Source organism: Diorhabda carinulata, chromosome 11 (genome assembly GCF_026250575.1).
Source record: "Diorhabda carinulata isolate Delta chromosome 11, icDioCari1.1, whole genome shotgun sequence".
NCBI classification, from domain to species: Eukaryota; Metazoa; Arthropoda; class Insecta; order Coleoptera; family Chrysomelidae; genus Diorhabda; species Diorhabda carinulata.
This window is the reverse complement of record NC_079470.1, coordinates 9,809,943-9,837,895: the sequence shown is the minus strand read 5'-3', so window position 1 is coordinate 9,837,895 and position 27,953 is coordinate 9,809,943. Positions and strand designations below refer to the sequence as shown.

The following is a 27,953-nucleotide window of genomic DNA, read 5'->3' as shown; positions in this document are numbered from 1 at the left end:
AAGCTATAATTATCCACACAGTCATTTCTGCGGAGCAGCTCGGGTCCTTAATAAAAATATTATGGAGAGGAAATAAAACATACATATTTGAATTTGAATATATATTTTTTTAAATTCAAGAATTTTACTTTAAAATAAATTGGGCAGTACTTTCAGCATGGAAAACATGAATAGAAAACTTTGGATGGAATTACATTTGTCTTTAATTGAATTGTTGCACCCATCAACATCGTCACAACTTTGAACACATCCACGTACATACCTGTAAAAGTTACAAAGGTATTACTTTTGTCTATTACTCATATTTCATATCCAGTTTCATTGAAATTGAATCATTCAATTTATATCTTACCAGTTCAAATTGCCGTTGCCAAGAATTGTTTACAAAGTAGGTTACCAAACTTACCTATTCTCGTAATAAAAGCTACCACAATGAGACATTCTAACAATTTCAGTATCTGTTGTCAATGTACCACTATCTAAAGCACACCCTCTAATTACAATAGTGTCTTCAGTATCATCTATAACCAAAATAAGCTTACATTACTTTCGATATAGATAATTTGCATTATTATAAAAAAGCCGTTTTTTTCTTAACCTCCGATAGACTGTAAATAAAAGACAAGTTCATATAAAACAATAATTTGATTAAAAAAAGATAGGTAGACTTATGATTACTTTTCGACATAATCACCGAACAGATTGAGACAATTGTCATATCTGTGGACAACCTTTCCAATACCTTCTTTAAAGAAAGTTGCCGCCAATGTAGCCTAACCGTCCAGTAACAATAAAGTACAAAACAGACCTTGAAACTTCTGGAAATTCCGCAGATAAATCAGTAATGGTAAATCTGCGGTTTTCTTCAATCATTCTGTTAAATGGCCCCTTTCACCATGCACATCATTACGACCATCTTTAAACTTTCGACTTTCCCATACACACGACTCATTCTCCGATAGATTTCTGCAGCACTATGGCCTTCATTCTGAGGAGAACGAATCATACTTCGCAATTCACACTTGGCGGGAGCCTGAATGTCAACAATTGCGAAGTGTGTAGTGCGAGAGCTTCGCAGTCGCCTATAGAATAAACCCGCTTTCTTCTGCTCGTATAGCGTCTGCACGGAGTGATCGGAGGTTGAAAAAAAAATGGCCCTCGTATATTAGAAATTCCAGCGTCAAATTTTTTTATTATGTTTTATACACACTTATAAGAGGAAATATGATTTGTTAACTATAATTATATATAATGGTGATATATAAATGGATATTTGATATTCACGTTTGAAGATATAAAGCTTTTAATGTTGTCATTACCGTACCAAGACCGTTAAGCACTTATGCTTTCTAATAGGCCCTTCGTCCCACACTTACAATTATCAAAGGCCGATCTGCTTTGAAAAGCCTATCAGGCACCTTGGCTTGAGCCTTTCAACGTCACTAGGCAAACTGCGAGATTTTCCCATATGTTTGAACCTCGCTCTCTCGCTCATGTGAGTACTGTGGGCACTCACCGATTGCCTGGTCTGCAGTTTCTTCTTCCCCTATACATCGTCCGTGATTCCCATAAAATGGAGATGGCGTCTTAGGCGTGTTCGGTTAAAAGGTTAGTCTCAGTCAAATTTCGCGCCTTTTTGAGTCAGATATTTACGTTTAATTTATATACGCAATGTATATATGTAATCCAGAAATCTGAGATATAAATTATATAATATTCCTAGAAATCAACTGCAGCGTCGGGCTAGTAGCCACTGCCAAAAGATCTTCACATATAACCAAGGTTCCAAACTAGGGCAGGTTTTTAGGGATAATTTTAGGGATTTTTATTTATTTTTTTGAATTTCAAATTAAGTAAAATACAAGTATAATAGTATAGGCGCTGGGGAATTATTCAACGTCAATATGTATGATTTAAAAAAAACAGAATCTGAAAAAAATGATTTGATACTTGAAGTTCAATAATTTATAAATAAAGAATTTAAAGAAATTATGTTGTTAAATAAACTTATATATTATTGTTTGATATTTATTATTTGTGCAATGATATTTTTAATGTATTATTCATTTAAAAATTTTCATTTATTTATTTAATAGAAAACAAAATTGTTTTATGAGAAATCTATAGTAATTGTGGAGATTTTAGGGGGTTTTGATTGGGCTTTTGGGGAGATGAATTTTTGAGAGTTGGCGACACTGCATATAACAGAACTATTTTACATCATGAGAAATTTAAGCTTAAGAAGTTGATAAATTTTATTTTTTTCTGATTCTATCGAAATTTATTAGAAGGATATTACATCTCAAAGTTCATTTGAAAATAATAACCTAGGTATTTAAGTTAATATAAACTTCATATAAAATTACTTAATCTAGTTCTTTAATATAGGTTTTTTTCACATATTTATCAATTTTTTATCCAATAAGAAATCTTTACTTTGAAATGAAACTATTTTTTAAATTTTAATTACAAAAAATCATCTTCACAAACTTGATCATATCAACCACTTTTAGGTGTATAGGCAACTAACATTACACTTAGAAGCGTATATACCTTAAAATAGTCTATAAAATAAATGTGTTCATATAATAAAATTATTAATCAAAATTCTATTCTGTAAATCTTACCAAACACTCCAGCAATTTTTATACAGGATGTGGCAGGAAATAGGCCGTTCCTTCCTTTTTTACCTCCCATACAAGGTGATTGATAAATATCATTAGTAAAATTGTGGTGAAAAGGGTCCTCACATGGTATGAAATCGTTATTGATTGATATGCATTTGAAACAGTCAATGGAATGAACTTAAAATAAATAATAATTGTGCTAAAAATATCATTTTCATTTGACTACTTACCAAAAGTAAGAGGGTTATATAGTGAATAAAAAACTAGAAATAACTTAAACATAGTTTACTGCGGAGGTGCAGTATTATATTGTTGTTAGCAACTGCATAATATGTAGGTTATAGCTTTAAAGAAATAATCAATATTTTTTAAGGAAGGTAGAAGAGGGATGTCCTACATATAAAGTTCAGTTCGCAAATTAGAAGAATTTATCCTGACTGTTTATCAAAAAAGTACAGGCCCACTAACTAGAAGAATCGTAAAGTAACCTTATAAATCAAATTGTTTTTAAGAACTAGAAATAAAATGAGTTTATTAAGAAAAGTATTTAAATATCGTAAAAAATCGACAAATAATTAATAGATTTTGTTCTAGGGTTTACTTCAATCTATAAAATCTCAAAGTAATATAGTTCGTGCCTTACAGACTAGTTCAGTTTGTCTTAAAACTCAATCAGGAAAATACAAGATAACAACAAAAAAAGATTTTCCACTTACGTATGAAATGGCAAATCCTCCGTTTCAAATAGCTCACAGAAAATCATGGAATTCCTGGAATACATGTTAGTTAAATATATTTTGTTTGCTATTAAACTGTTGAAAAGTGAAATTGGAAAGTATTTCTTCTTTTAGATCCATATTAAAATGACTTCTACCTTTTAGCAAACGTTGATGGAGGATTAAGACCGTCAGAAACTGCTGTAGAAGACATGTTCATTCGAAAATTTATGGTTGGTACTTGGCAAGGTTTATTTGCTAGCGAAGTCATTATTAAAAGGCAGCATAATATTATTCGTATAGCGGGTATTATAACAAGGAGTATACACCAAAGAAAAATGTACTTTTTAATCGGTTATACAGAAGAATTTCTAAGTTTTTGGTTACAGTGCCCGGTAAAACTAGAATTACAAACAATAGCTGACAAAAAAGAAGTTGTTTTTAAATATATATAAGTACCTTATACTGTTAATTTTCTTTGTAATGATAATAAATCTATGATAAGTATTGTATTTTAATTATTTATGTTTATTATTAGGGTTTTTATAGTAGAAACATATTTTTTTATTATATCTTTTGAATGGTGGGATGTACCCAGTTCCCAATTAATTTTCTTCTTTTTATCCCCAATTCCTTCATAGGTCAATCTATTTCTAGATATCTCTTGCAGTTTAGCGCATTTCTTTGTAAAAAGAATTACTAGCGTTTTGTCCGTTAATTAAATTAATCAAAATGTGATCCTATTGGTCAAATGACTTAGATTAACGTCAATAGATGTGTACCTAAATTGATATTTTTTTATTCATTCAAAACTGAAATTAGATAGTTCCAAAACAGATTCAAGTAATCACAACAATCTATAAATCGAACAATTAAATTCATATATTGCCTCATTATCTTGCTTCACTATGTTTTCAATGCAAAAATTATTTGCTAGAAATAAAAGAAAAAGAATTTACATTCAACTTATTGTATTTAAGTTGTTTATAGACTAATGTTGAATAATAAGAATGTCTTTTGTATGATAAACTCATATTTTAAATTTAAAATCACGATTGACCTCTTACAAATCCTAACTATTTTAATTAACATACAAAATCTTGTGAAATAAGACAAGATTGACCAGAATAGTGAAATCATGTACATAATTTATCAACAAGTCACTATTTACAATGCCGTTACAGTGGAAGTCCAATAAATTTTGTTGAAAAACAACTATAAATTGCCAGAATTTCATTCTAAATAACTTTCAAATTAAGGCAAGCGGAGAATAGAAATACTTAACACAGTAGAACCAAGTTCTCGTTTTCAGAGACTGAATTTTATCAATATAATTGTTGTGGTAGTATAAGTTCAGTATGAATATCAACAGCGGTTCCAAAAAAATCTATCTAGAATTAGAGTATCTAGAAGTGGTTGAGGAATTTAAAATTCATGAAATATCGATTCATCTCCGAAGTACTAAACAATAGGCTTTCTGGAAACTATGACCCTGCATTAGATAGATGACTTATCTGCTGATTGTGGCTCCTAGAGCCCAGAACGAGATTTTGATAACAATTTCCGAACGTCGCATTCACTTTTCGGTAGAAATTTCAAATTTACATACTAATAACAAACCTTTTTCGTGCGTTATTTTTCATAATATTCATTAAATTGCTTAATAGATTCTATATATTCAATATTATTATAAATAAGCTATTTTTATATTGAAATGCCCAAAAGTATAAAAACCGCAAGCTTAAGTAACCAATTAATTACGCAGTTCATAAGAACTAATTTTAGACAACTATTTAAGAAGAATTAATTTTCAAAGTTCATAAAAAACATTGACAAACGGAACAACTCGTCACCTGATCGCATTTACATATTGATCCACCAGAGTAAAAACTGTCCGATTCTGTGATCCTGGATTAACTCGATCAGTTTTCGAATAACTGTGCACGTGACCCAGTTTAGTTTCCGAAAATCCCGATCATGATAGGGTTAACTCAAACATATTTTCCAAAGTTTCCCTGTCTCGTTTTGGAACTATCTTTAGCTCTAACTAATAGACCTAATAGAAATTAGCTTAATGCTCATTTTCTTATAGTTCTGATTTAAGTTTCGTAGTGAAGGTTATATCTGGATAATATGAAGTAGTATAATTCATATCAACTATTTTATATTTGGATATTCATTGTGTTTTAAATGTATCATAAACATTTTTTTATAAGCTGTATTCTCGTTGTTTAGTTGTTTTTTGTTCGATAAACAAAAATATTCTAAAAGCATTTTCAACCTTCCCTCGTAACATAAATTCACCTTTTGTCCTGGAGAGACCGCTAATCGATGTAAAGCGAGCAATAGCTGACTCTCTTTTCTGAGGCGGAATACAAAATATGACATTCTTCTGTTTTACGTGAGAATGTGATTTTTGGTTAGTTTATTACAATCGTCCACTTGATTGATAGAAAAACATATAGCACTAAATAGGCAAATATTTCACTGACTATCACGTTTGAATAGATTGGCTTGAGTTCTGAATCCCCCACTTTTCGATTTAAAAAACGAAAGCTGTAGGACGCGATGTAAATACAACTTAGATTTGAGTGTTGTTTTTAAATATTGTGATGTGAGAGAATCGTGACGTGATAGTTGCTAAATTGAATTATAAGGTTCAAAACACGTGTGTTTTATAGGTAAAGAAAAACTATTTTCGTGTTGAATGTAAAGATTTTGAAATTGAGCATGGTTTGTGGTTTACTTTTTGTGTAGATTTTTAATAAATACTTGCACATAGATTTGTAAATAACAGTTAAAAGTGTTTTATATACATAATTACCATTAATATTTCGGATATATAATGTGTTGGACAAACGAAACTGATGCTTTAACAATGCATTTCAATTTGATCAACAGTTTTTTGAGGATTTAATAATAAAAATACCCAAAATATGTCTATTAAAGTTTCTTTAGTTAATGGTAAATGCAGCTATGCAAATTACAATCTAGCAAATGGATTTCTAATTACTAAACCAATAAAACATGTATACCTAATACTAATAAAAACCCACATTTTGTTTAACTTGCGTTTTTATAGTTGGTACCTTACATTGTTAGATAAAATTTATGTTAAATTACAAACCTGCAGTACTAATTTTGGAATATTGTATTTTTAAATAATTGGGATTCCTAATATTTTAAGTATTTTGTTCATATAATTTCATCTATATATTATTTCATATTCAGTATCATATAGTAATTTGATGTTTGAGTTTACAAATATACTAATCTAGCATTACTAAAGTCATGAAGTTATGAAATAAATGATAAAAATTAACCTAAATTTGCATAGATGTCTACAACAATGGTATAAAATCCAATTGTTTGGTTGTTTTTGCTACACGTATTTTTCCATTATACATAAGTCACCGTTTGTTTTCAAAACCTGCATGAATAAAATCTTTGGAATTCACCTAATTTCGACAAAAATTATGAAGTAATTCTATTCGATACATACACATACTAATAGTGTTGATAAACTTAAGTATTGGGAAATATTTTGAGGCGCATAGGTAAATATTTTATTCACCAACTACCTTTGTAAATTTAATCATAATAAACTTATCCGGTCCACTGGATTCACTCTTCTAAGACTGGGAGTTATCATTGGTCCGCGTTGTAGTTAGTTTACTTTATAATAGAGGGCTGTAAGTTATTATTATTTAAAAAAGAAGAAGAAAGTACATATTATACTGTAGGCCAAAAGTTTAAGATTACCTCAATTAAAGTGGGAAAATAAAATGCCAATAAAATATTGTTTTTAATCAGACTGTTACATCATCCAATAAAATACCTTTTGACCATCAATATATTTGAAAAGCGTAGAGAAATATAAACAGTCTATGCTAAAAGGCTATAGTTAGCTAATTGATTTTTCACAAAATAATTCAACTTTACATTCTATCACTTTTCACAAGTCTTGATACAAAGCTCTTACCACAAAAGTTCAATAGGATTGAGAACAGGGCTCTGAAGAGGTTAAATCATGTTTAATAACACCCCTTATGCATTTGGAACTATGCTTGGGATCATTGTCCTATTGGAAAATGAATCCATCTCCAATTATTCCTAAACCTGAAGGCACGGCATTTTGTACTGTTCATAATTCCGTCAATTTTGATTAGATTGACAGTTCAATAGCTAGTAAAGCTACCCCATACCATAATAAAGCCACCACCATGCTTGATTGTTGGGACTACAGTCTGGTATCATATTTTCTTGGGCACTGCGTTGAATGTAAATTTTTCGTTGTGAAACGAATAGTTCAAACTTCATTAAAATCGTGTTCAGTCCAATTTCGATGGGCAAGGGCCCATTGTATCCCATTTTTCTTGTTTTGTGGCATTAGCAAAGGTTTTACAACGGCAACTTGACCATACAACTTGGCATATCTCAGTCGACGTTCTACTGTATTCAATGATAAAGGTTTAACTCTGGTTTTGTTTATTTCATCGCGGTTTTTTGCAAGCTTCGTGAAAGAATGGTCAAGGCTACCCAAGTTCTTATAATGTGTCTCCGTCTAGGCCATTCGTGACTTATTTGATGCCAAACCTGAAGCTAAACGTGACAACTGCAATTGCAAATTGACAATAAAACACATAAATGTAGAGTGTCCATCTTTTAACGCAGAAAGATCATCATCAAATCTACCACGAACAATATTTGAAATTTTAGGACTAAATACAATATTACTAACCTCAAAAATTACCTCGATCATAAAATTAATTTAACAAATAAATGTAGATAAAATACTAACTTGTATTGTTAAAAAAAATCGCTGATAACCAGTATACGGTTGATGCGATTTTATAATAAAAAAAGGTATTACACTGCTAATTTTGTGTGATTTAATTGTAACTGTAACTAGTTACAATTGAAAAGTAACCATCCCAACTCTGTTTATAACGAAACTTTTTTTTGCTTAACGATTTGGAAATTGTACTTTCTAAACATCGACAATTTGTTGCTAATTTTCATTATTTCATTCGGTTTATTAGCCCCATTTGGGAAACTGTATTTACACATGTTAATTAAAAAATACCTATTGAATTGAAAACCATTTAACACGTGCAATTTACACTAAAAATATTTATTGTAGATATACAGTATTTTTTCATTATCTTTTTTTAGAAGGAAAATATACGTTGAATTATCAACAGTGATGTGACAATATATGAGATAAATTATAACAAGATTAAACCCATGTCAATAATCTTTAATATAAAAATAGACGCGACTTTCGTAATCGTTTTATCTTGCAGTAACTATCGGAACTTCAGAGAATGAATAAGTCGTGAAGTTAGTTTGCGATTGTCACAATTGTCAAGGTTACAATCTTTCTATAACATATTTCCTAGTCTCTCCAATAAATAACATTTCATTAGATTTACAAAAAAAAATGGTTTGGTGCGAACAAAGCTTCTTAAATAGTTATCCATATTTAATTATTGATAAAAAATGGCAACATTGTAAAAACTTGTTTGGTTGAATACTGTTTTTTTATTATCAAATAGCCATGCAATCGTTCTACAAGTGTTTGAAGGTAAGCAGGTATATAGTATTTTTCTAATTTTAGTCAAACTAAAAATCATTATTTCAACCTGAGATTAGATACACGAAAAATCTAATAAATTTCACGATTTATGTTACTAATAATTTGAATTGACCTTCATCTAACTGTTTTTTCCGCTGTCTCTCTCACACGTGTTCAAACTTCTACCTAACATACATATACGAGGGCTATTCCTTTTGTTACGCTCCTGCAAAGAATGGTTTATCTTTTAATATAGTCTCCATTGACGGTTCTTAGTAAAAACTGCGAACCATTGATTTACCGCATTTTCCGAAGAAAAACTTTTCATATCGAAATATTCTTCAAGTTTTGAAAAAATGCCTTGTGGCAAAATCTGAAAAATGTTTAAACTGAGTTATTGCGGACATGTGACTATGGATGGCTGGGTGCATTAACTTGATACAATCTTCATGCACCACTCCCAGCATTTTTCTTTCGATACCTCACTTAATTTTGAAAATAAATTGGTATTATTGTGCAGAAAATCAATTGAATTGTTAATTCTTTTCTTGATGGATACTTTTTTGGGATCGGCCACTGAATGGCTCTGTACCCACGACCGATTCGGTAGACACTTTTTATTTGTGGTATATTATGGAGCCACTGATTTGGATCAATAATGCCGCGCCGCGTTTAGCCCGGGCTATTCACGTGCTAATGACGCACTGATCATTGTATTGGTTTACTATTGTTCTTCGATAAATAGACCTTAACGTCAAATTTACACTATTAAAGTGATTAAATCAACGTTGTGCTGTTCGGTTATTAACTCTTTCCCTTCGATTTTATATATTTTCCTTGCTACCACGGATAGGCTGCTTCAAATCGCACTCCAGATTATTTATTATAAAAACATACTGCGTCGTCAATAATCAAAGACAGAATGATTGTAATGAAGTTAAGCATTTGTACTGTTTATAGAATTAGAGACTAGCCTAAACATGTTAAGACATGTTTGAATTGAGGCGTAGGAATTTTCATTTACTTTTAAGGTATTTATTGTTTTCTTGACAAAAGGGTTTGTATTATTTTTCAGATGGAACTTCTGGGAATTCGTTTTGCTCCTCTACATGTTCCTTTAGAAAGGAGGCTTCAGACGTTGTCAGCAGCAATATGGTTTATAATAATGGCATTTGGTGGCTTAATAGGACTTCTACTAGCAATTTATTTGGTTCTATTTACTAAATTTTGGTGGTTAACACTATTATATCTAACCTACATTTGGACGATAGATAAGGATGTGAGTGAACGAGGTGGTAGACCGTCAAAATGGGTAAGGTCTTTTTTGATATGGAAGTACACCATGAATTATTTTCCGTTAAAATTGGAAAAAACGTCATCAGAGGAATTGGATCCAAAAAAAAATTATTTGTTTTGTTGCTTTCCTCACGGAATGCTTTGTACGGGGTCCTTTAACTTTGGAAACGAGTATAGTAAGTTTAGAAATTTGTTTCCGAATCACGAGCCTAGAGTAGTAACATTGACTCAACACTACCAAATGCCTTTCTTCAGGGAATTCGCTTTATCCTTAGGAGGAATATCAGCTTCTTTTGAATCTATACATAATGTTCTAAGTAGGCCGGAAGGAGGTTATATTTGTGTTCTTATGGTAGGAGGAGCCGCAGAGGCTTATTTATGCAAGCCTGGTAGCTATAGAGTGTTAGTTAAAAAACGAAAAGGCTTTATCAAGTTAGCTTTAAAAAATGGTACTCCATTGGTTCCAGTTTTATCGTTTGGCGAAACTGATTTGTTTGATCAATTAGAAGGGTCGTGGTTAAGAATCATTCAAGAAAGAATACGAAAGTATATCGGAGTGGCACCTATATTACCTATAGGAAGGGGATTTTTCCAATACTCGTTTGGAATTATACCCAGAAGGCATCCAGTAACTACTGTTGGTGAGTATTCCAAATATTCGAAACTTTTATTATATTTTTTCTCCAATTAAATTGATATAGAATACGTGAAAATAAAAGTAGCTGGAAAAATCATGTATGAATTGTATATATGTTGAAAGTTTCAGACCTCTTACATGTTGTACAGGGTGTGTCATAAATTTTTGTAACCAATTTAGCGTAGGATCTGCGTGGAATGAGAGGTTGTGAATATTCTTACTCAGTTCCTCGTTTCTTGTAAATTTCGCGCGTTGTGTTTGAACAATGATTACGTTATTACTCGCCGTCTGCTTCTATCAATAAAAGAGTACATATACCAAAAATGGCAATCAATCTGGGAAGAAACCGAAACAGATTTAAAACAAATAATACTCGAAATTAAAACCAAATTGCCACTACCCAAAAAAAGAAAAGAACGAGTAATCCTTAATCGTCTAAGAATTGGACATAAGCGCATAACACATCAAATCAGAAAAGAAACGGCGTCTTTATGTCGAACATGCTAAACCAGACTTACAGTAAAGCATCTACTAATCGAATGTCCTCAAAATGAAGCACACAGATGACGCTACAAACTAGAAAAATATTTGAAATCAATTCTCTCTTCATTCGGAAACGGACTGCTATGTTAACTTAGACACAAATTTATTATAATTTATACTACTAGTTTAAATAAACAAAAAAAAAACAATTTTTAAATGAAGCTTCTACTGCGGATGCTACCAAAGGGAATTCTGGAGGAAATGAAAATTAAGAGTCATAACAGATTCAATTAAATCGATTGAGAGAATCAGTGGTAGAATAGTAATACTATTGGTGATACTTCCAGTCGTAAACAGTTTTGTTTTATGTACTAATAAAAAATATTGAAAAATATTTGGGAATATTTTCGCACATGACGAGTCCAAGTTAACCTTGTTTTGTTTTTATTGAATTGAATACAATTACTAATGAAGCATTCTGTTGATTAATGAATTTGCAAGTGAAATTTCGAAAGAATTAATGGCGTTTATTGTCAAATAAATAAATATTTATGTAATCGCATATTAGTAATTATTATGCATAAATATTCTTCCCATCATCAGAGAAAGTTCAATTTGACTTCCTAGATTCCTAGGTGATAATATATCGGAGTAAGCAATAGTAGACGTTCAAAATTCGTGATATATGATCTATATCGAATATGTATGGTGAAATTGTTAAATTACATCATATATACATCATACATATCACATAAATGTAAATCATTAACATCATACAATATTTAGTGAGACATGTGTCATTTTTAATCACATAGTCGCTTGGTGTATGTCCGAAATATTTGCCAAATACCCTTATTTCTGACTTACACCGGTAGATGTCCCAGATTTATATTTTCTTCTCCTTAATTCAGTCGCGATCAATTTTTCGCTTCTCTTTCTGAGAGACAAAAAATTTAAAGCACACTGTACATTAAAAATGGGAAAAGAAAATAATAGTAATAAAACAGTTACTTACTGATGTTATTCAAATCTTATTTATTACAACAACTTAAACTATTATGACACTTTGATTTGCACAAGAGTCCCTCGCTTTTACAACTGCATTTTTTTGTGGAACCTTTTGCAATGACAGCGTGTATAGCCTTGCCCACCGCTTCTCCAATTAGCTTCGGCTGTTTCTGTAAGCGAAATTTCTTGGAAATAATCACATCTAACGAAAATTTATTTTTACAAATTACGAATTGATTATGTATAGTCAGCTACATTTTCATTTGCAAATTTATAGAAGTCGCTAACACATTTCGGTTACATGTACTAACACAGTTGACTTCGTGCAGTATCACCAATTGAGCAGAAGGAAATTGTTTTTTTTTTGTGGCAGTAGAAGATTCTCTTTCGCGGCTGTTCTTTTTATATAAACTCGTGGTTTTCAGTCAAAACTTAATGTGTAGACGTGATGCAAGTCCTCTTCAATATTTTTGTTTGGAATAAGGTTTTCGGTTTAACCACCGCTAAAATTTTTTCAGAAGTTTTATTAGTTCTTCGGTTTCGATATATACGATTTGTTCGCTACATAAAAAAGCGAAAAGAGACATATTATACTGACTTCATAAGGACTTTGGCGTATTCCCTTGGTATGTAGTGTTCTTGGCAAATTGAACAAGGGTAAACCTTCTAACCATTTATTTGTATCGTTATTGTTCACTAATGCATATGTATATATGTATATCATTGCTCTTTCAATTGAGCCTTATGTTTGATTGTGACTAGGCTTTCCGTGGACTTAACATGTTTTCACATAGCGCATAAGATTTGATTTCTCCACCATTATCTGATTGCAATTTTGCCGGAGCACTAATTGTAGAGATGTGTCGATACAAACATTTTTCGATTCTCGAAATCGATAACTAAAAAATCGATTCTCGATTCTCAATACCGATACCATCGATGTATACAGCCACTTGTAAAAAAATTCTCTTACTAGAAACATATTCATAATTTGTTTGAACAATCTACAAACCAATTTTAAAATATTTATGCTTATATAGGGATAAATGAGGCAATTTATTCTTCTTCTTCCTCCTTGTTACTAGTTAGGTTTAAAACCTGTTTCTTCTTCAGTTTCAGCCTCCTGGATCCAGATTGTCACACCATCTCTTTCTCGGTCGACCAATACTTCTTCTGCCTTTCTGTCTTTCGCTTGTCATTCTGCTAATGTGACTATTCCATTCTTGTTTTTGTTTTAGTACCTAGTCAGTTACATTTTCTACCTTGCCCGTATTTCTTATATTTTTATATTTTTTTATAAAAATTGGAATCATTTTACTAATTATTTTGGTCAGATTGGTAAGTGCTGTTGTTAAACTGTCTCCTCCGTATCTTAGTAGCTCGTTTGGTATACCGTTGGTAGCCGATGGCGAGCCACGAAATGTTCTGTACTCTCCACGCTGCTTTACGGTGTGGAGAGTGGACAATAAAAGTAGCAACAACTCAAAAATTAGAAGCTTTTGATATGTGGCTGTATAGACGCATTTTAAGAATACCTTGGACTGATAGATACGGAGATTTCGAGAAGAATGACTAAAGATTTAGAATTTCTTGTATGTATTGAGAAAAGTAAAGCATCCTACTTAGGCCATATATTTCAGAATGAAAAATACGGTTTGCTACAGCTTATCGTGGAAGGCTAGTTAGCAGGTAAGGGAGGGGAAGGTAGAAAGAAAAATCCTGGCTGAAAAATATACGCGAATGGTTGCAAATACCAGAAGATTCGAATATAATTCATGCAGTGCAAAATAGAGAAGTCAATTAAATGATGGTCGCCAATCTTCTGTAGAAGACGACACTAATAATAAAGAAGCTCTCACCATAAAAACTCGCACAAGCAGAACCAAGGATTTGGCGGGATATAGCCAATCGCTTTTTTGTCGGTCCTTCTCTTTTCGACCTCCACTGCACCATATCTGTGATTGTCGACATACACCGGTGAGGATCCTAATGTTCAAGAATGTAATGAAATATTAGATCTTTCACCGACGTATTTGGTGTTTATTAATATGAAAGTCGACATTCTCCAATTTCGGTTTTTCACTGTAACATACATATCATAGTTCGAAGAAGAAACCAATACATTGGGGATTGTAGTAAATTTTGGACAATGAGACCTCAGGAATCAAAAACAAAACTCGGTACATCTCACTTTTGTTCTCTGATTTCACAACAAAGTTTACTGTTTCCTGTACGAATTCTGTGAATTCAGACTAGAACATTTTCATACAATTTTTTTGAAAGATGTATTTTTAATTGAAAACAGTTGTACTTAATCAAACTTTTCTTCTAAAAAATATTTGTTTTAGTTGGTCAACCTTTAGAAGTACCTAAAATTGATAATCCAACGACTGAACAGATAGAAGAGTACCATGAAAAATTCCTTAAACACCTGACTGCAATGTTCGAAGAACAAAAATATAAATACTTGGAAAATCCACAAGAAAAACAACTTATTGCAGAGTGAAAAGTAAAACTTCAAAGTAAACGTCGAATACTATCCTGCAAGTGACGAAATTTGTATCTAAAAAATTTTTGGTTTGGATATATTAAATTATTTTTAAATTATTTTTTTTGTTATATTAAACCAGAATATGTGCAACTGTGGAAAATTGATTATTAATAATGATTTTATCATTTTAGAATTTTCACTTTTATAGATATTTACAAATGTAAATATCAACTTTTTCTCTAATTTTTAGGATTTTGGTTGGATATTTATTTTCCACAGTAACATATATACAATATACTGTTAAAGAATGTGATATTGTATAATTGTTTATAAAAAAATTATACAGTTGTTTCTAAAGTTCAATTTTTTCCCTCTAACTACTAATTCCTAATAATATTCAGTAGGGTTGAGCTTGATTCAAAAATATTAAGATCAATTAATCATTTTTATGAAAACAAAAATTGGTAATAAATAAAATTTTGAAATATTGTTAAGGTACGTGGTTGATGAAATAAATCACTCACAAAAAGGCTTCATTACTTGTTAACTGGAACAATAAAAAAGAAATATCTGTACAAAAGAACATCTTATATAAAACTGTGGCCTGTCAAGACACACGTCGTGCGCATAAGCTCTTCCACACATACTAGAGATCATGCGCTCTTGGCACAACGATACACATGCACACAAATATAAATGTAGCACCCTCAAATAATACAAATTTATCAACATCAACCCTATATTGAGAATAACTAGATTGACATTAACAAATGCTACAAGAAAGCGATGTTCTTATTCCACATTCATCAAGATTTTGGTTGATAATGGAATGTGAAAACAATTCAAATAATCAGAATTTGATTGTATGCGAAAGAACATTATTGATTCGACCATTTGAGAAAACTTCGTATCCAAAAAAATAAACTTTCGGAAAATGAAACAGACCAAGCTTGTCCATAATCTATAATCAGTCACTATCAGACTGTGGAATGGTTTAGAAAGTGTTCAACTACTATAACCGATAGATATATTCTAGAGTTGTAAAAATTTCTGAAATTATCTGGAAAGTTTTAAAATGAGTACAATTCTGGAATGATCTAGAAAATTCTAAAATGAATGTAATTTATTATAAGCAATTTGAAATTTCTGTAAAGGTCTATAAAGTTCCAGAATGTGTTGAACTATTATACCGATTTAGTATATTCTAGAAAGTCCTAAAAATTTTTGGAGTGATTTGGAGAGTTCCAAAATTATTGCAATTTATTATGATTGATTTAGAATGTTTGAGGAAGTTCAATCTTGTTAACAGTCGAGTAAAGATAAATTGGAATCAATAGTTGGAAAAAAAATTCATCTGATTTTCACAAGTGGTAAGTAATACTTGAACTACTTGAAGGTTTTGGAATTTTCTAATACTAGGAAATTCGGGGAAAAAGACTGAAACTATGTGAATGTTCTAGAGTTTATTAATACTAGAAATTTCGGTGTCTGATGGTATATGCAGTGACTTTTCATCAGTGTTATCAATAAGTATATATATAAAAAAAAATGAATTTTTCATTCACTAAACTTTTTCTCAAAATTATTCTAGTTCCTTAATTAGTTTACTCTATTAGATATACTCTTTATCATATGTATTGATATCTAGTTAGCCTAGACCAGTTCAATGCAAAAACAAAATATTGTGATCCAGAAACAAAGCAACAATCGATGGAATGCGACACTCTGGTTCTTCAAGACCTAAGAAGTTTCGTGTCCAAAAATCTGTTGGACAAGTTCTTGCTTCAGTTTTTTGGGATTGCCATGGAGTAATCATGATTGATTTTTTGGATAAGGGTTGAACAATAACTGGAGATTACTATTTGACATTACTGACCACTCTAAGGGAAGTAATTAAATAGAAAAGACGCGGAAAGCTATCCAAAGGTGTTTTGTTTCTGCAGGTCAACGCCCCTGCATACAAATCTCATGTTGAGATGCAAAAAATTCGTGATTGAGGGTTTGAATTACTAGAACACTCCCCTTATTCACCAAATTTGGCACCGTCCGACTATCACCTCTTTCCTCAACTGAAAAAAAGTTTAAAAGGTCGTAAATTTTCTAAATGATATGTTATCAGGTAAGAAATAAAAGGTAAAACAAATTATTGACAAAAATTAGACTTTTTTTTTCAAATAACATGTAGTAATTTTCCTAATATTGTTTCTTAAAACAGTTCAATGTCATTAATAGTTATTAAACTAACCTAACCAGTCATAAATTTTTGTATTAAATTCATTAAAAATATCTGCAGCTTTATAGACTTTCTTGAGGTCATTGGTTTTGAGGATATTGGTTAGTGTACTTTTTGCAGGTATTTATTTATTGTTGGAACCTCTGGTAAACCATTTCCTATTTTTCTAGTCGCAGATTAATTTATTGAAATATAATAAAGTTTTTCACTTTAACAAGTTTAATGAATTGAATTAATTGAACTCCATAATAGTTGAAATTCTGAATGAGGCTTGACAAATGGGAGGATTATGTATAAAGCAGGAAAACTTGATTAAATTGAAGCATGAAATTTATTTAAGGATCAGGAATCACTATGTTCAAAACACACTGATTAAAAGAAGGAAGACAATAGATCTTTCAGGTTTCAGTGAATCATTGTATCTAGCATACATACAAAGTATAGAAATAAAAAGCATTATTTCGAGTAAATATATTTCCAAAAAAATTTAATATCTGGAAATCAACAAGGATATTATAATGAACAATCCAGTAATAATAAAAGCAGTTCGTAATACCTGAAAGAAAATGTCTATAAGTCTTATTTCGTAATTTTTGACAAAGGTATTAGATTTTCATATAGGTTTAAGTAGGTGAATCATTTTTGGAAAGATTTTTGAGTAACCTAATTCATTACTATTTAAAATTAGTTTCATTTTAAATAAAGAAGTTTGCCAATAATTAATTTAGGGTTCAACATTTCAAATATCGTTTATACTTTTGTTATGAATCTTATTTAGATGTTCAGATTCATTTGTTTAAAACATTTATTCATAAAACTTTTCTTTAACACGTTTTTGTTTTACTTTGAACATAGTAATACAATAAAAACTACGAGGAATAAAATTTAAATTCAACGCTATAACCAGATCAGCTGTAATTTGATCTGTTTTTTTGTGAGACAGCTCATAGTATATCAAAATAGTAAAACCACCGCGAGTCCAGTGAATTCGAAATCAAAATTATGATATTTAAAAACAATGCTAAAAATGCGTACGGGTAAGTGGTGGTTAATAAGGCATGTCAATGGCTATATCTTCTGTGTCTTAACGTTTCTAAAACTCAAGTTTTTTCATATAAAAATAGATTGCAACCCTTTGTACTAAATAACACCACCATTGGCGTCGTTGAATCTTAGTGCTTGTCGTAGACAATTATTTGAAATGGGAGTTACATATTGTCCATTTATCTAAAAAATTAAGTTCTGTCTGATTTGCGATAAGATCAATTTCCACGGAACCAAACACATGAATCTATAAAAGTTCATTATGCTATAATTGAGTCGCATCTCCGATATGTCCTTCCCTTCTGGGGTAGGTGTGGCGCGATTCACTTTGAACTCATCTTCAAACTAGAAAAGAGAATTATTAGATATTTCTCAAACTTAACAGCAGAGATTACTGCCTGGACTCCTTTAGAAGATTCAAAATATGAACGTTGCCGTGGCATGAACGTGGCCGAAAGTTTGAATTGCTATCTCATGCACGCTATTCGCCAGATTTAGCCACATCGGATTATTTTCTGTTGCCAGACTTGAAAAATGGCTGGGTAGTCAAATATTTTCCAACAATGAAGGAGTGATGTCGGCAGTTAATGGCTATTTTGAGGAGTTTGAGAATTCTTATTATAAAAAAGGTATTGAACTTATTGAAAATGGGAAAAGTGTATTAGGAAAGGGAGATTACGTTGAAAAATAAATATATTTTTTTATTTTCTTTGTTGGGCCAGGTACTTCTGGAATCACTTCGCACTAATATTTAATTCGGAGCATGCTACACACTGGTTTATTGTTGTTATTGAGTTTTAATACAAATTATTACCTATTTTAGTATTGCGGTATAATTATTTTTATTATCTGGTTTAATTTTGACAATGTATACATGTAATGTATATTGCATATGTACATGTACATTTTAAAATGTAATTTTTTTATTCAATGCAGTTTTCTTGTGTATACTTTATATTCAGACTTTATTTTATTTGTGTCTTTATTTAGTTATTTGGGTGTTTGGTTCTTAGTTTTTTACAAGCTTTTGTCTACAAATTTTTTGACAATATAGGGTTTATCTGTCCCTCTCTTTCTCTCTCTTTCAATTCTAATTTTTATTTGCTTGTAATAACCCATTCAAAATTTCTAAAACTCGAAAACACGTTAAGTTAAATATGAAGGAGTGTGATACTTGAATTGAATTTTGATTTACAATATATTAGTTTCAATAGTATCAGAAGATATCCAACAAGTGGCCACTTAGTGCCTTGTTACTCAGCGATGAATAATTAGAATTTACGCTTAAGGAAAATGGACCAACTTTTTGTGTAGCATGAATAGTTGGAAATGTAACTTATATAAATTATAAAAAGTTCAATCTGAAGTTTGAAAATTTTAGTTCTATAAATGAAAGAACATATTTTGTATTCAAGAAGAAATCTGGATTCATTAACTTGTCTTAAAAATGTATTTTTCTTGTAAGTGATTTCTAAGTGAGCGAACAAAATAAGGGTAGGTGAAGTATAATATTATAAAACATACATTGTCCTGCCATTTTCTGTTTTCAATACACCTCTGGTAGTCCATTGTAGAAAAACTGACAGAATTATATAATGGAATCCACAAATTTGGAAATAGTTTGAACAGTTGATTATCCAGTATTTTTCTCAAAGCAAATGAAGTGGTATTAACCAAATTTCTCATTTCAAGATAATTATACATAGCCAAATCACAAATAGCTTGAGCATTTCTCACTCTTAATTGAGTGTACTCATCGAGTGTAACTACTATATTATCATTGTTCTTATCGAGTAACTTATTCAATAGAAAACAATCTTCGAATCCAGCGTTCATACCTACAATAAATTTTGTTCTATATCAAGGAATTATCAGCACACACTGTTATATATGATATAAAAAACATTCAACCATTTGGCAACAATATTTATCCTTTTCTATTAATTATCTTTGATATACAAACCTTGACCATAAAATGGAACCATGGCATGTGCTGCATCTCCAATAATTAGGAATTTTGATCCAGCATGATACGGCGAACATTTAACAGATATTAATTGCGAAGGGTGTGTATTCAAAAATACATCTACAATTTGTTCCTTTCCAATCAATTCTACGGCATCTGAAAAATAATCTTGAAAAAAACGTAACACCTCCTCTTTTTTTGTTAGTTGGTAGAAAATTTTGAACGGCATGAACAAAGTAACCGTCCAGGAAGAATCTTGATTTGGTAGAGCTATCATCATAAATTCACATCTGAAATTATAGAAGATTGATTAATGCAGAGTCAAGTATCTCTTAAGCAACATCAGAACTGAAATTTAACTGATACAGTTCACCAGAAGTAGCATTGGTCTTGTTATTAACTTTCTCAATATTTTTTTGTTTAAATAGTAATTCATACATGTTAGGTTAATACTCTTTTGAGCTGGGGTTTCCTATTTTTCTTATTGTTATTTGACGGGTATTAATAATGGTAAATCTTTGAGCTTGTAACTTGCTATTCACCTTGATATTTTCCGTTAAGTATCATTTTTTTAGTTGTTACTGTAGCTCATCATTTTCTCAATTTTCTACGTCAATTCGAATCTTTCTATGGTTCTATTTCTTCACTGCCTGACAAAATTGTAAACTCCATTGGTGGCGTCCAATTTAATATCAATTATCATTCTCATCCCAATATCAGTATCTAGTATATAATTGACAGTTTAAAATTTCAGAAATCCTTCACTAGGATTGAAAAAAAATTATAAAAGGGCCTTTTAAACAAATCATCAAGGTAACTTTCTGCAATATACGAGGTCTTAGCACGAATATGAACGCTGCACACCAACATCTGCAGTTGAAGAAATCTAATATTCTGGCTCTAGCAGAAGCAAAAGTGAAAACAACAACATATCCTGAAAACGAATTACACACTCGATTCAAGTATAACTTTGTACTCGCCGTCTTCGTTAGGAACGACATATCTTGCCAGCACTAAGAGAATCTCGAGACCTCAGAATTCGATGTTATGTGGTTAAAAACAACGACTCAAAGAACCACAAAATCCTTTTGCTTCCTAAACAGACCTCCTAGTAATACCCATTACAGATAGTTATTCTCAAACCTTGCCAATAATCGATTAGCTACAATCAAATCATCCAAATTATTATTGCTGGTGATTTCAATGTTCATCACGTTCGCTGGTTGAATATTTCCAACAAAAAAAAACGATGAGGGGCTGAAAGCCAACAGTCACGGATTGACCCACTTATAAATAAACCAACCAGAGCCCTCGATCAAGATGGTAGCTTTACTAGCCTCTTAGACCAGTTTCTAAGAACAAACCCTGATCTGTACAACGCGACCGTACATGCACCACTTGGAATATTAGATCAAAAACTAATCACAGCAACGTGTGAACTAGAAATCCAAACTCATGATTCACCTAAACTACGTAAAGTTTGGCATTATAGATCGGCCAAATGGAAGCATCTAAAGGATTTCCTTTTTAACTTTCTTTGGAATGCTGTTTGCTTCAATTCCAATGACTCTTGCATGTATGGAAGCCTACATTCCTTCCTCCATCACGAGCTCTGCAGACAACAATCCATGGTTTGATGAAAACTACATTAGTCATAGACACTTGCAAAAGTTCAACAGTTGACTGCGGACTTGTTGAGTCGCATATTCAACTTTTGATTCTCGGGAAAACAACACCCAGTTTTCCAGGAGTTGATTCATGGATACCAGGAATAGAATCAATAACATCAATAAAACCATTGGCCCTGATGGAATACAACCAATAGTATTGAAACTCTGTTCCCTATTATATTTCCTGCATATTACAAAGCTTGCTCGGTTTCAACACTTAACAAAAATGGAAAAAAAGACAGAGCTCGCCATAACTACCGTCCGACTGCTTGAGTTCCAGCCATTGCCAAGGTCATGGAAAAAATCGTTATCCAGTAAATCTTCTAATATCTTGAGCCTGCTAACATCAACTAACGTGTTATTGGCGAGGCAAAGAATGATAACCCCAATGGCAAAGGACGACCACCGTTCTATCGAATCTTCGGTTCTTACATTTATATAATCAAAAGTTGATATAAACATCCTGAAACAGTCAAAAAACTTGTCCCCATCATTTCTCAAATCTTCAAAAAGTAAAAAGAGCGCCCCAACCTTTTCTTATGACTGAGTGAATGAATCTAAAGCATTTTGTTTTCTTCACTTTTTCAAACGCCTGTACAGTATCATCAACGCTATAAGCTTATTTCGATCCATCACTCAACGCGTACCTGTCCCGAACGAACGTCTGGTATCGGTTAGTCGACAACCAACAGACATCTTTATATGTAAAGATCCAACTTCCTGTCGGAGTCCAGTCAGTTAGAAGTCATTTAAGCGAAGGTCTGCTAAGTGTGGAATTGGCCTTTGTGTTCATGGAAGAATTATTCCGATGGAAAGGTAAATACAATCACACTTGCTGCAGATACTCAGATAGATACAAGATGTTACTAGAATTTTTGTACTGTCTACCATTCTATCCATCTTGTTATGGAAATTAAGTATAATTCCTCACGAGCTCATTATTCTCTCATTTCTAGTATTTAGTTTCTTATAATCTGTTGTGAATGACCGGAAGTATTAGAGTAATGATAACTTACCTTGGCCATATATGTAGATGATTTGGTTGCATCTTACAACTTTTTTCAGGAGGAATGTATAGTTCCAAATAACCATGTTCTATATATGTTTGTGTGTACTGAAATTGAGGCATCTGTTGCATATAAAGACGTAGTTTACTATGTGCTCCATCTGCTCCGATGATTAAGTCAGCTGTTACCTGAATTTCCTCACAAGTTTTTAAACTATGACAAATATGCCTTCGTAGAATGATATATTCGAAACAAAATAATATGTTTACAATAAATGTTGCATCCACTGGGGTGAGAAAACTAATTGTATATAATAACTATAATTTTGATGAAATAAAAACATAATTTTGATCAGTATACGAAGTTTACATTGAATTTTTTTACTCAAAAACTTTGCGGGAGACTATTTGGTAAAGAGGGTATACATATTGGAAACAGTTGGAAAATTTTTACTCAAAGCGCAAGGTGCGTGTTTACTTACTCAAGAAAGGTGATAGTTCCTTTAGACAGATCGCATTTGGTCATCATATGCTCAAAATGGTACTTAATATTCGAATATTTATTAGTTGCTGTAATAAATATCAAAACTTACTGAAATATATAAATGAAAATTAATATGTCTCTTTACCTTCTAATAATTTTTTGTTCAAGTAATTCCTACCCAAGGAGTAGATACACTGAAAATTGTTATCAATTTTTAAAACATTTTTGTATTTACAATACTAACAAAAGAGGAAAACAAAGGAAATATAAAGTTTCTACCAGAATAAGTCCAGATTTGAAACGATATAGAATGTGAAGTAAAGCCAGATTTACAAGCTTCGATAAATTATGTAATGGTTACAATATATACTGTTTATTTGCAACAATTTTTTAATAGTATAATACGTACCAAGAGTTGTAAGTAACCCTTCGTGCTTAATCGGCTTACAACTCGTGTAACGTACTATACTTTTTATACGCCCATTCACTTAAGAAAACGTGTCAAATTTTTGGCATAATGTGCTGCCTACATTTAGGGGCATCACTCTTTCAATTCTAAAATATCTCGCTAATGCTAAAAGTTTTCATGTTTTTAATTGACTAAATTTGTGTAAATAGACCAAACAAACGATATTAAATATCGAGTGTGATGCAATGAAACACTACAATGAATTTTTACGATTTATCGAAATGTGTACATCTGCCTTAATAGCCATGCATTTCGAGACCGAATTGTTTATAATAAATATAATAAAGGAACCTTATCAGTGTATCAAAAACTGTCCCTTGAAAGAGTGCAAATTAAGGTAGAGCTTTAGTAGCAAGTGGAAAGATTTAAAACTGCGCCAGACGTTATAAGAGTAGGATAGTAAATTAAATTCTCATTTGAAAGTCATAACTATTTTAACAAAACTATTAATATAAAAATTCATTCAATAATTGTACGTAAAATATGTAACTGCTAAATTCATGTTATTTCCACTTGCTGCACTAGCGATATTTTGGTCTTCGAACAATAATTTACTGTTGACAGATGGACACTTTTTCAACTTTTCTCCCGTAAGAGATACTTCTTACATCCACCCTCCAGTCTTTTCAAAATCCATTGATGCTCATTCAAAAATGGCCACTATAGGGGCAAACAAATGGTTTTGGTATAAGTATTCTTTACTTTGTCATTTGTTAGTTTTTAGACTTCAATATTTCCAAATTCTTTTACTAAGAGCCTCCTTAGAGAGTTATAACTTTTCGACTATGCAGTGTTGTGCTTAGTATAGGTGAATGGTAAATACAATCTTAAAAGCCAGTTTTAACACACGATTTTAAATTTTCTTGATAATCAGACGATAAGCGGTCACAGCTGCTTCCAGTACTCAAACCAATATAAGGCACCTCCCTTAGCGGGGCTCTTAAACTTCAGAACACAGCAATTGGTTGTAAATCCAGTTTCCAAAAGTATTTGGAAGTACTTAATGTTTTGAATGCTTTTATTTGTGTTTGGGTGTAGAAACTAGTTGTTAAAAGCAAGTATGCGACAATGTCTATATCGGTGGAAAATTAGCAGGATTCTGACTAAAGCTCTTTTCATCTAATGTAACAGTAACAGTAACAGTAACCTTACAAAGTACTCATTTAAGTATGATAAACTCAATATCTTTAGTAGGATGCAACAATGAAAGGTAATGTCAAAAAAAATCAACATAAAAACAATACAATTCTCACTACGACATAAAATAAGAACAGTTAATATTGGTTCATACAAGAAAATAGATTGTTTGCCCTACGGCTGCCATTTTGACGTACATCAACTGATTTTTGAGGTTATCACTGAGGTTCACTAGTACTTTTTTGTTGAAAACTGAGGTTCACTCACATTTTTCAAGATTGGATCATATATAACAGATTTCAAACCCCCATTAATGCCATGCAGAAATCTTCCTTTAAGTGGTATGGCAGTCTTTAAGATATCTTCTTCCAAATCAACGTCTCTTAAAGCGTTTCTACCCCGATGGGATAGAGCTAAATTTATTGATTTTCCTCTTACCTCCTTTCCAGTTCTTATATCTTTAACAACAATTTATATATCTATAAGTAGGTAGTAAATGAAATGGGTTAAAATTGAAGCATAGAGGAAGTTGAGTGAAAATATACGGAAAATAAGAAATAGGAGGTAATAAAGAATTGTTCAGGTAGAAGGATTTTATTGATAAAATAGATTCATCGCAGTGATTTTTTAGTAGACATAACAATTAAAACAATAAGGTAAATATTGTTACGAAATCGTCTACTAGCATAGACCGTGAAGACGCACCTGTTATTCGTTTGTATAGTTTTTATAGACTGTTTACAATTTCTTGTGACTGTTTTTATAGACAATTTGTTAGTGACCAGAGTCAGTAAACAATCCGACGTTTTAGTGATCACATTAGAATAATAAAAAGTAAATGGTGTATTTAAATAAATTAGTATGTTTATAATTAGATAAGTGTTAGTGGATAATTAAGTGAATAGTGAACAGTTTAGTATATAATTAAATTTCTGTGGGTATAAATTCACATTACCGTATAAAAACTGTTTAAATAAATAAGAAAAACATTGAAATATTGAAAAGTAAATCAATTAGTTGCTGAATCTTACCTTGTCTTTTCTCATAAACGTTGACCTGATATCCTCTTTTTGCCATAAAACAGGCACATAGCGAACCTACCTATTAAAATGATTGGTATCAATTTCCTATTATTGTTATTGACTGAATTATTTACCAAACCAGTTCCAATGATAATCACACTTTTTTTGCTATTTTCGCTCATTTTTTCACACTTTAGTATCAATAACAGCAATATCAACTGTGAAAGTGTACTGGAAAGTTTTCTTATAATCTGCCACTTTTGTATCACTTACAAGTCTTGAGTTTCATGTAGTATATATTACGTTTGGGGTGAATGTAATATCAGGTATAATTTAATTAAGCCATATTCGTTTTCATTGATTTTACAATAAGATCCTCAAAGTTTTCGTTGAGTTTTTCAGAAAATTATCAATGTTACAGGCAATAGGAAAAATAATTCAGGGTAACTCGTCTGAAAAGTGCTGTACCATTAATTAATTGGAGATGGAATGTTATCTTATTGAGTGAAGCGAAATTATTTTTATTCTGTGAAAAGTTTCATGAATAGCAACCAGTATAGAGTGTTTTAGCCTTGTTTATTATGTAGTTACTTGCTTTTGGACATTCAGGAATTTAGTGTTTCATATTTTATAACTAAAGAATCACTGTAGTCTAAAGACTTCTTGACTTGGAGCAAGACAAGCTGCAAGATGTTGGATATCTACATGCACTTTAACAGTTTATTGTATTCATGTTTATGTTCTAGAGTAAAATCCAGTTACTGTTGGTTGAACAACGAAGTAATCACTCCAAGTAACTGAATTATCGGAACACTTTCGTAAAATTAATATTTTCGTATCCTTTGGCAAATCAAAAGATCTTGTTGATTCAGGATTTGTTCCTGACATTTATTTATAGCCTTTTCTTTGTTTATGCCAAGGACGAATGGACATAGTAACTTGTGGAAAGTAAGTAGCATAAGCGAAAAGAGTTAATATGGGCACGAAATACTCATAAGACACCCACAAGACTCAGTCTCATCTAAGTGATAGTAAGCTGACGATTGGAATAAATACATGTTCACTTACCCGGATTATTCAGAGCTTTGTGTACATTAAAAGAGGGAAATTTTTTAGTTGTTTATTTGGTGGACGCATATAAGACACATTTTATATAACTCTTTAAGTTTTACTCCGATATTTCCTTGACAACTAAATTTATTAAAATTCTCTAGAAAGAGCATTTCTAATTGTCATGTTCTACGATATTACTTGAAGTTAAATTTAGATGTTTAAGAATCAGAATCTGCTTTATGCTCTAAAAAAATAGCGGCTTCTTTTTTTAATGTATTCGCATCATTGAGCATTACATACGTAGTACAAGTGTAGAATATCAGGAGTTATATTGAACACAACTGCATTAATATCTGTTATGCACTTGGCACTTTCATCCTAATCAAAATATTTTTTTGGAGGCCCTAAAAATTGAATTGGAGTTGGATTTCTCGAATGTTCGCAACAATTTCTTGCCAACACAAAAAAAATTCTCCAATCAATCCTGATTTAGGTCTTTTGTTAAGAAAAATTAATATTTTTTGCATTTCAGGGTTTTCCATGAAGATAAAACAGAAGCCATCGTTATTTTCCAGCTATTTATGGAATTCTTGGTATTATTCATACATTTTTCCACATATACCTATCATTTTTCCATCGCTGTGATTTACCTCCAACAACTTATTTACCATAAGTCATTCAACAAACATCTTATCTCTTCAAATTGGATTTGTTTCTCTGTGCCCATGAACGTTAAAGTTGTTAAGTTATAAGCTGGAGAACGGTCATGAGAAGATGTCGCCAACCATACCCAAACTTTCGAGTTGAACATTTTGTGTCTTTTGAAATACACTTCTGAATTTACTTCCTCGCCTTTCTGACAACAATAAGTCTTATTATTCACCCCAGTTAAAAGTAAAATATGACTCGTCGTCGATAATGATTCCAAAACCGAGCGAAAACTCGTTGTCACTGAAACTTGTGAAATGGAACAAAAATTTGTTCAATTTGCTGTTTTCAGAATATTTGGGTGCCAATTTTTTTATTTTTGAGC

General features: G+C 31.5%; 4 protein-coding genes across 9 annotated transcripts; 2 read left to right on the top strand and 2 right to left on the bottom strand.

Moving 5' to 3' along the window:
- Positions 1-86: 86 nt before the first annotated feature.
- On the bottom strand, positions 87-2,965 carry LOC130899422 (uncharacterized). Its single transcript, XM_057809352.1, has 4 exons — positions 2,858-2,965; positions 2,628-2,804; positions 407-521; positions 87-262 (listed from the first exon to the last, which is right to left on the bottom strand). The coding sequence occupies exons 1-4, from the start codon at positions 2,907-2,909 to the stop codon at positions 130-132; spliced, it is 477 nt and encodes a 158-aa protein (XP_057665335.1). The 5' UTR covers positions 2,910-2,965; the 3' UTR covers positions 87-129.
- Positions 2,966-3,073: 108 nt separating this feature from the next.
- LOC130899394 (28S ribosomal protein S24, mitochondrial) lies at positions 3,074-3,850 on the top strand. Its single transcript, XM_057809311.1, has 3 exons — positions 3,074-3,170; positions 3,222-3,408; positions 3,509-3,850. Exons 1-3 carry the CDS (start codon positions 3,153-3,155, stop codon positions 3,796-3,798), a joined length of 495 nt encoding a protein of 164 aa, XP_057665294.1. The 5' UTR covers positions 3,074-3,152; the 3' UTR covers positions 3,799-3,850.
- A 1,902-nt stretch (positions 3,851-5,752) lies between these two features.
- On the top strand, positions 5,753-15,193 carry LOC130899458 (2-acylglycerol O-acyltransferase 2-like). Of its 3 annotated transcripts, none has more exons than XM_057809409.1 (3): positions 5,753-6,024; positions 9,997-10,858; positions 14,694-15,193. In XM_057809409.1, exons 2-3 carry the CDS (start codon positions 9,997-9,999, stop codon positions 14,849-14,851), a joined length of 1,020 nt encoding a protein of 339 aa, XP_057665392.1. In that variant the 5' UTR covers positions 5,753-6,024; the 3' UTR covers positions 14,852-15,193. The 3 variants fall into 3 exon arrangements, with proteins under 3 accessions (XP_057665392.1, XP_057665391.1, XP_057665393.1); XM_057809408.1 differs by having other exon boundaries at positions 5,958-8,930; XM_057809410.1 differs by lacking the exon at positions 5,753-6,024 and adding an exon at positions 6,780-6,900.
- Positions 15,194-17,525: 2,332 nt separating this feature from the next.
- LOC130899345 (kynurenine 3-monooxygenase) lies at positions 17,526-26,161 on the bottom strand. 4 transcript variants are annotated; one of them, XM_057809232.1, is made up of 9 exons: positions 26,002-26,161; positions 25,877-25,946; positions 25,113-25,303; positions 23,385-23,433; positions 23,238-23,325; positions 22,766-22,969; positions 20,077-20,369; positions 19,638-19,951; positions 17,526-17,625 (listed from the first exon to the last, which is right to left on the bottom strand). In XM_057809232.1, the coding sequence occupies exons 1-9, from the start codon at positions 26,047-26,049 to the stop codon at positions 17,557-17,559; spliced, it is 1,326 nt and encodes a 441-aa protein (XP_057665215.1). In that variant the 5' UTR covers positions 26,050-26,161; the 3' UTR covers positions 17,526-17,556. The 4 variants fall into 4 exon arrangements, with proteins under 4 accessions (XP_057665215.1, XP_057665217.1, XP_057665214.1 ...); XM_057809234.1 differs by lacking the exons at positions 17,526-17,625; positions 19,638-19,951 and adding an exon at positions 17,693-18,458 and having other exon boundaries at positions 26,002-26,137; XM_057809231.1 differs by lacking the exon at positions 17,526-17,625 and having other exon boundaries at positions 19,512-19,951; positions 26,002-26,147.
- Positions 26,162-27,953: the final 1,792 nt, after the last annotated feature.

Bases quoted from the DNA above. Each gene is read 5' to 3' on its own strand.
- LOC130899345 (XM_057809231.1), bottom strand. From the start codon at position 26,049: ATGAGCGAAAATAGCAAAAAAAGTGTGATTATCATTGGAACTGGTTTG. The intron at 23,326-23,384 runs GTAAAGAGACAT...TATTTATTACAG, and splicing joins GAACAAAAAATTATTAGAAG to CAACTAATAAATATTCGAAT. The intron at 19,952-20,076 runs GTTTGTATATCA...AATTTATTGTAG, and splicing joins GGTTCCATTTTATGGTCAAG to GTATGAACGCTGGATTCGAA.
- LOC130899458 (XM_057809408.1), top strand. From the start codon at position 8,904: ATGCAATCGTTCTACAAGTGTTTGAAG. The intron at 8,931-9,996 runs GTAAGCAGGTAT...ATTATTTTTCAG, and splicing joins CGTTCTACAAGTGTTTGAAG to ATGGAACTTCTGGGAATTCG. The intron at 10,859-14,693 runs GTGAGTATTCCA...TATTTGTTTTAG, and splicing joins GCATCCAGTAACTACTGTTG to TTGGTCAACCTTTAGAAGTA.
- LOC130899394 (XM_057809311.1), top strand. The intron at 3,409-3,508 runs GTTAGTTAAATA...TCTACCTTTTAG, and splicing joins ATGGAATTCCTGGAATACAT to CAAACGTTGATGGAGGATTA.
- LOC130899422 (XM_057809352.1), bottom strand. From the start codon at position 2,909: ATGTTTAAGTTATTTCTAGTTTTTTATTCACTATATAACCCTCTTACT. The intron at 522-2,627 runs GTAAGATTTACA...TTTTGGTTATAG, and splicing joins AAAAATTGCTGGAGTGTTTG to ATGATACTGAAGACACTATT. The intron at 263-406 runs GTAAGTTTGGTA...TAACTTTTACAG, and splicing joins AGCTTTTATTACGAGAATAG to GTATGTACGTGGATGTGTTC.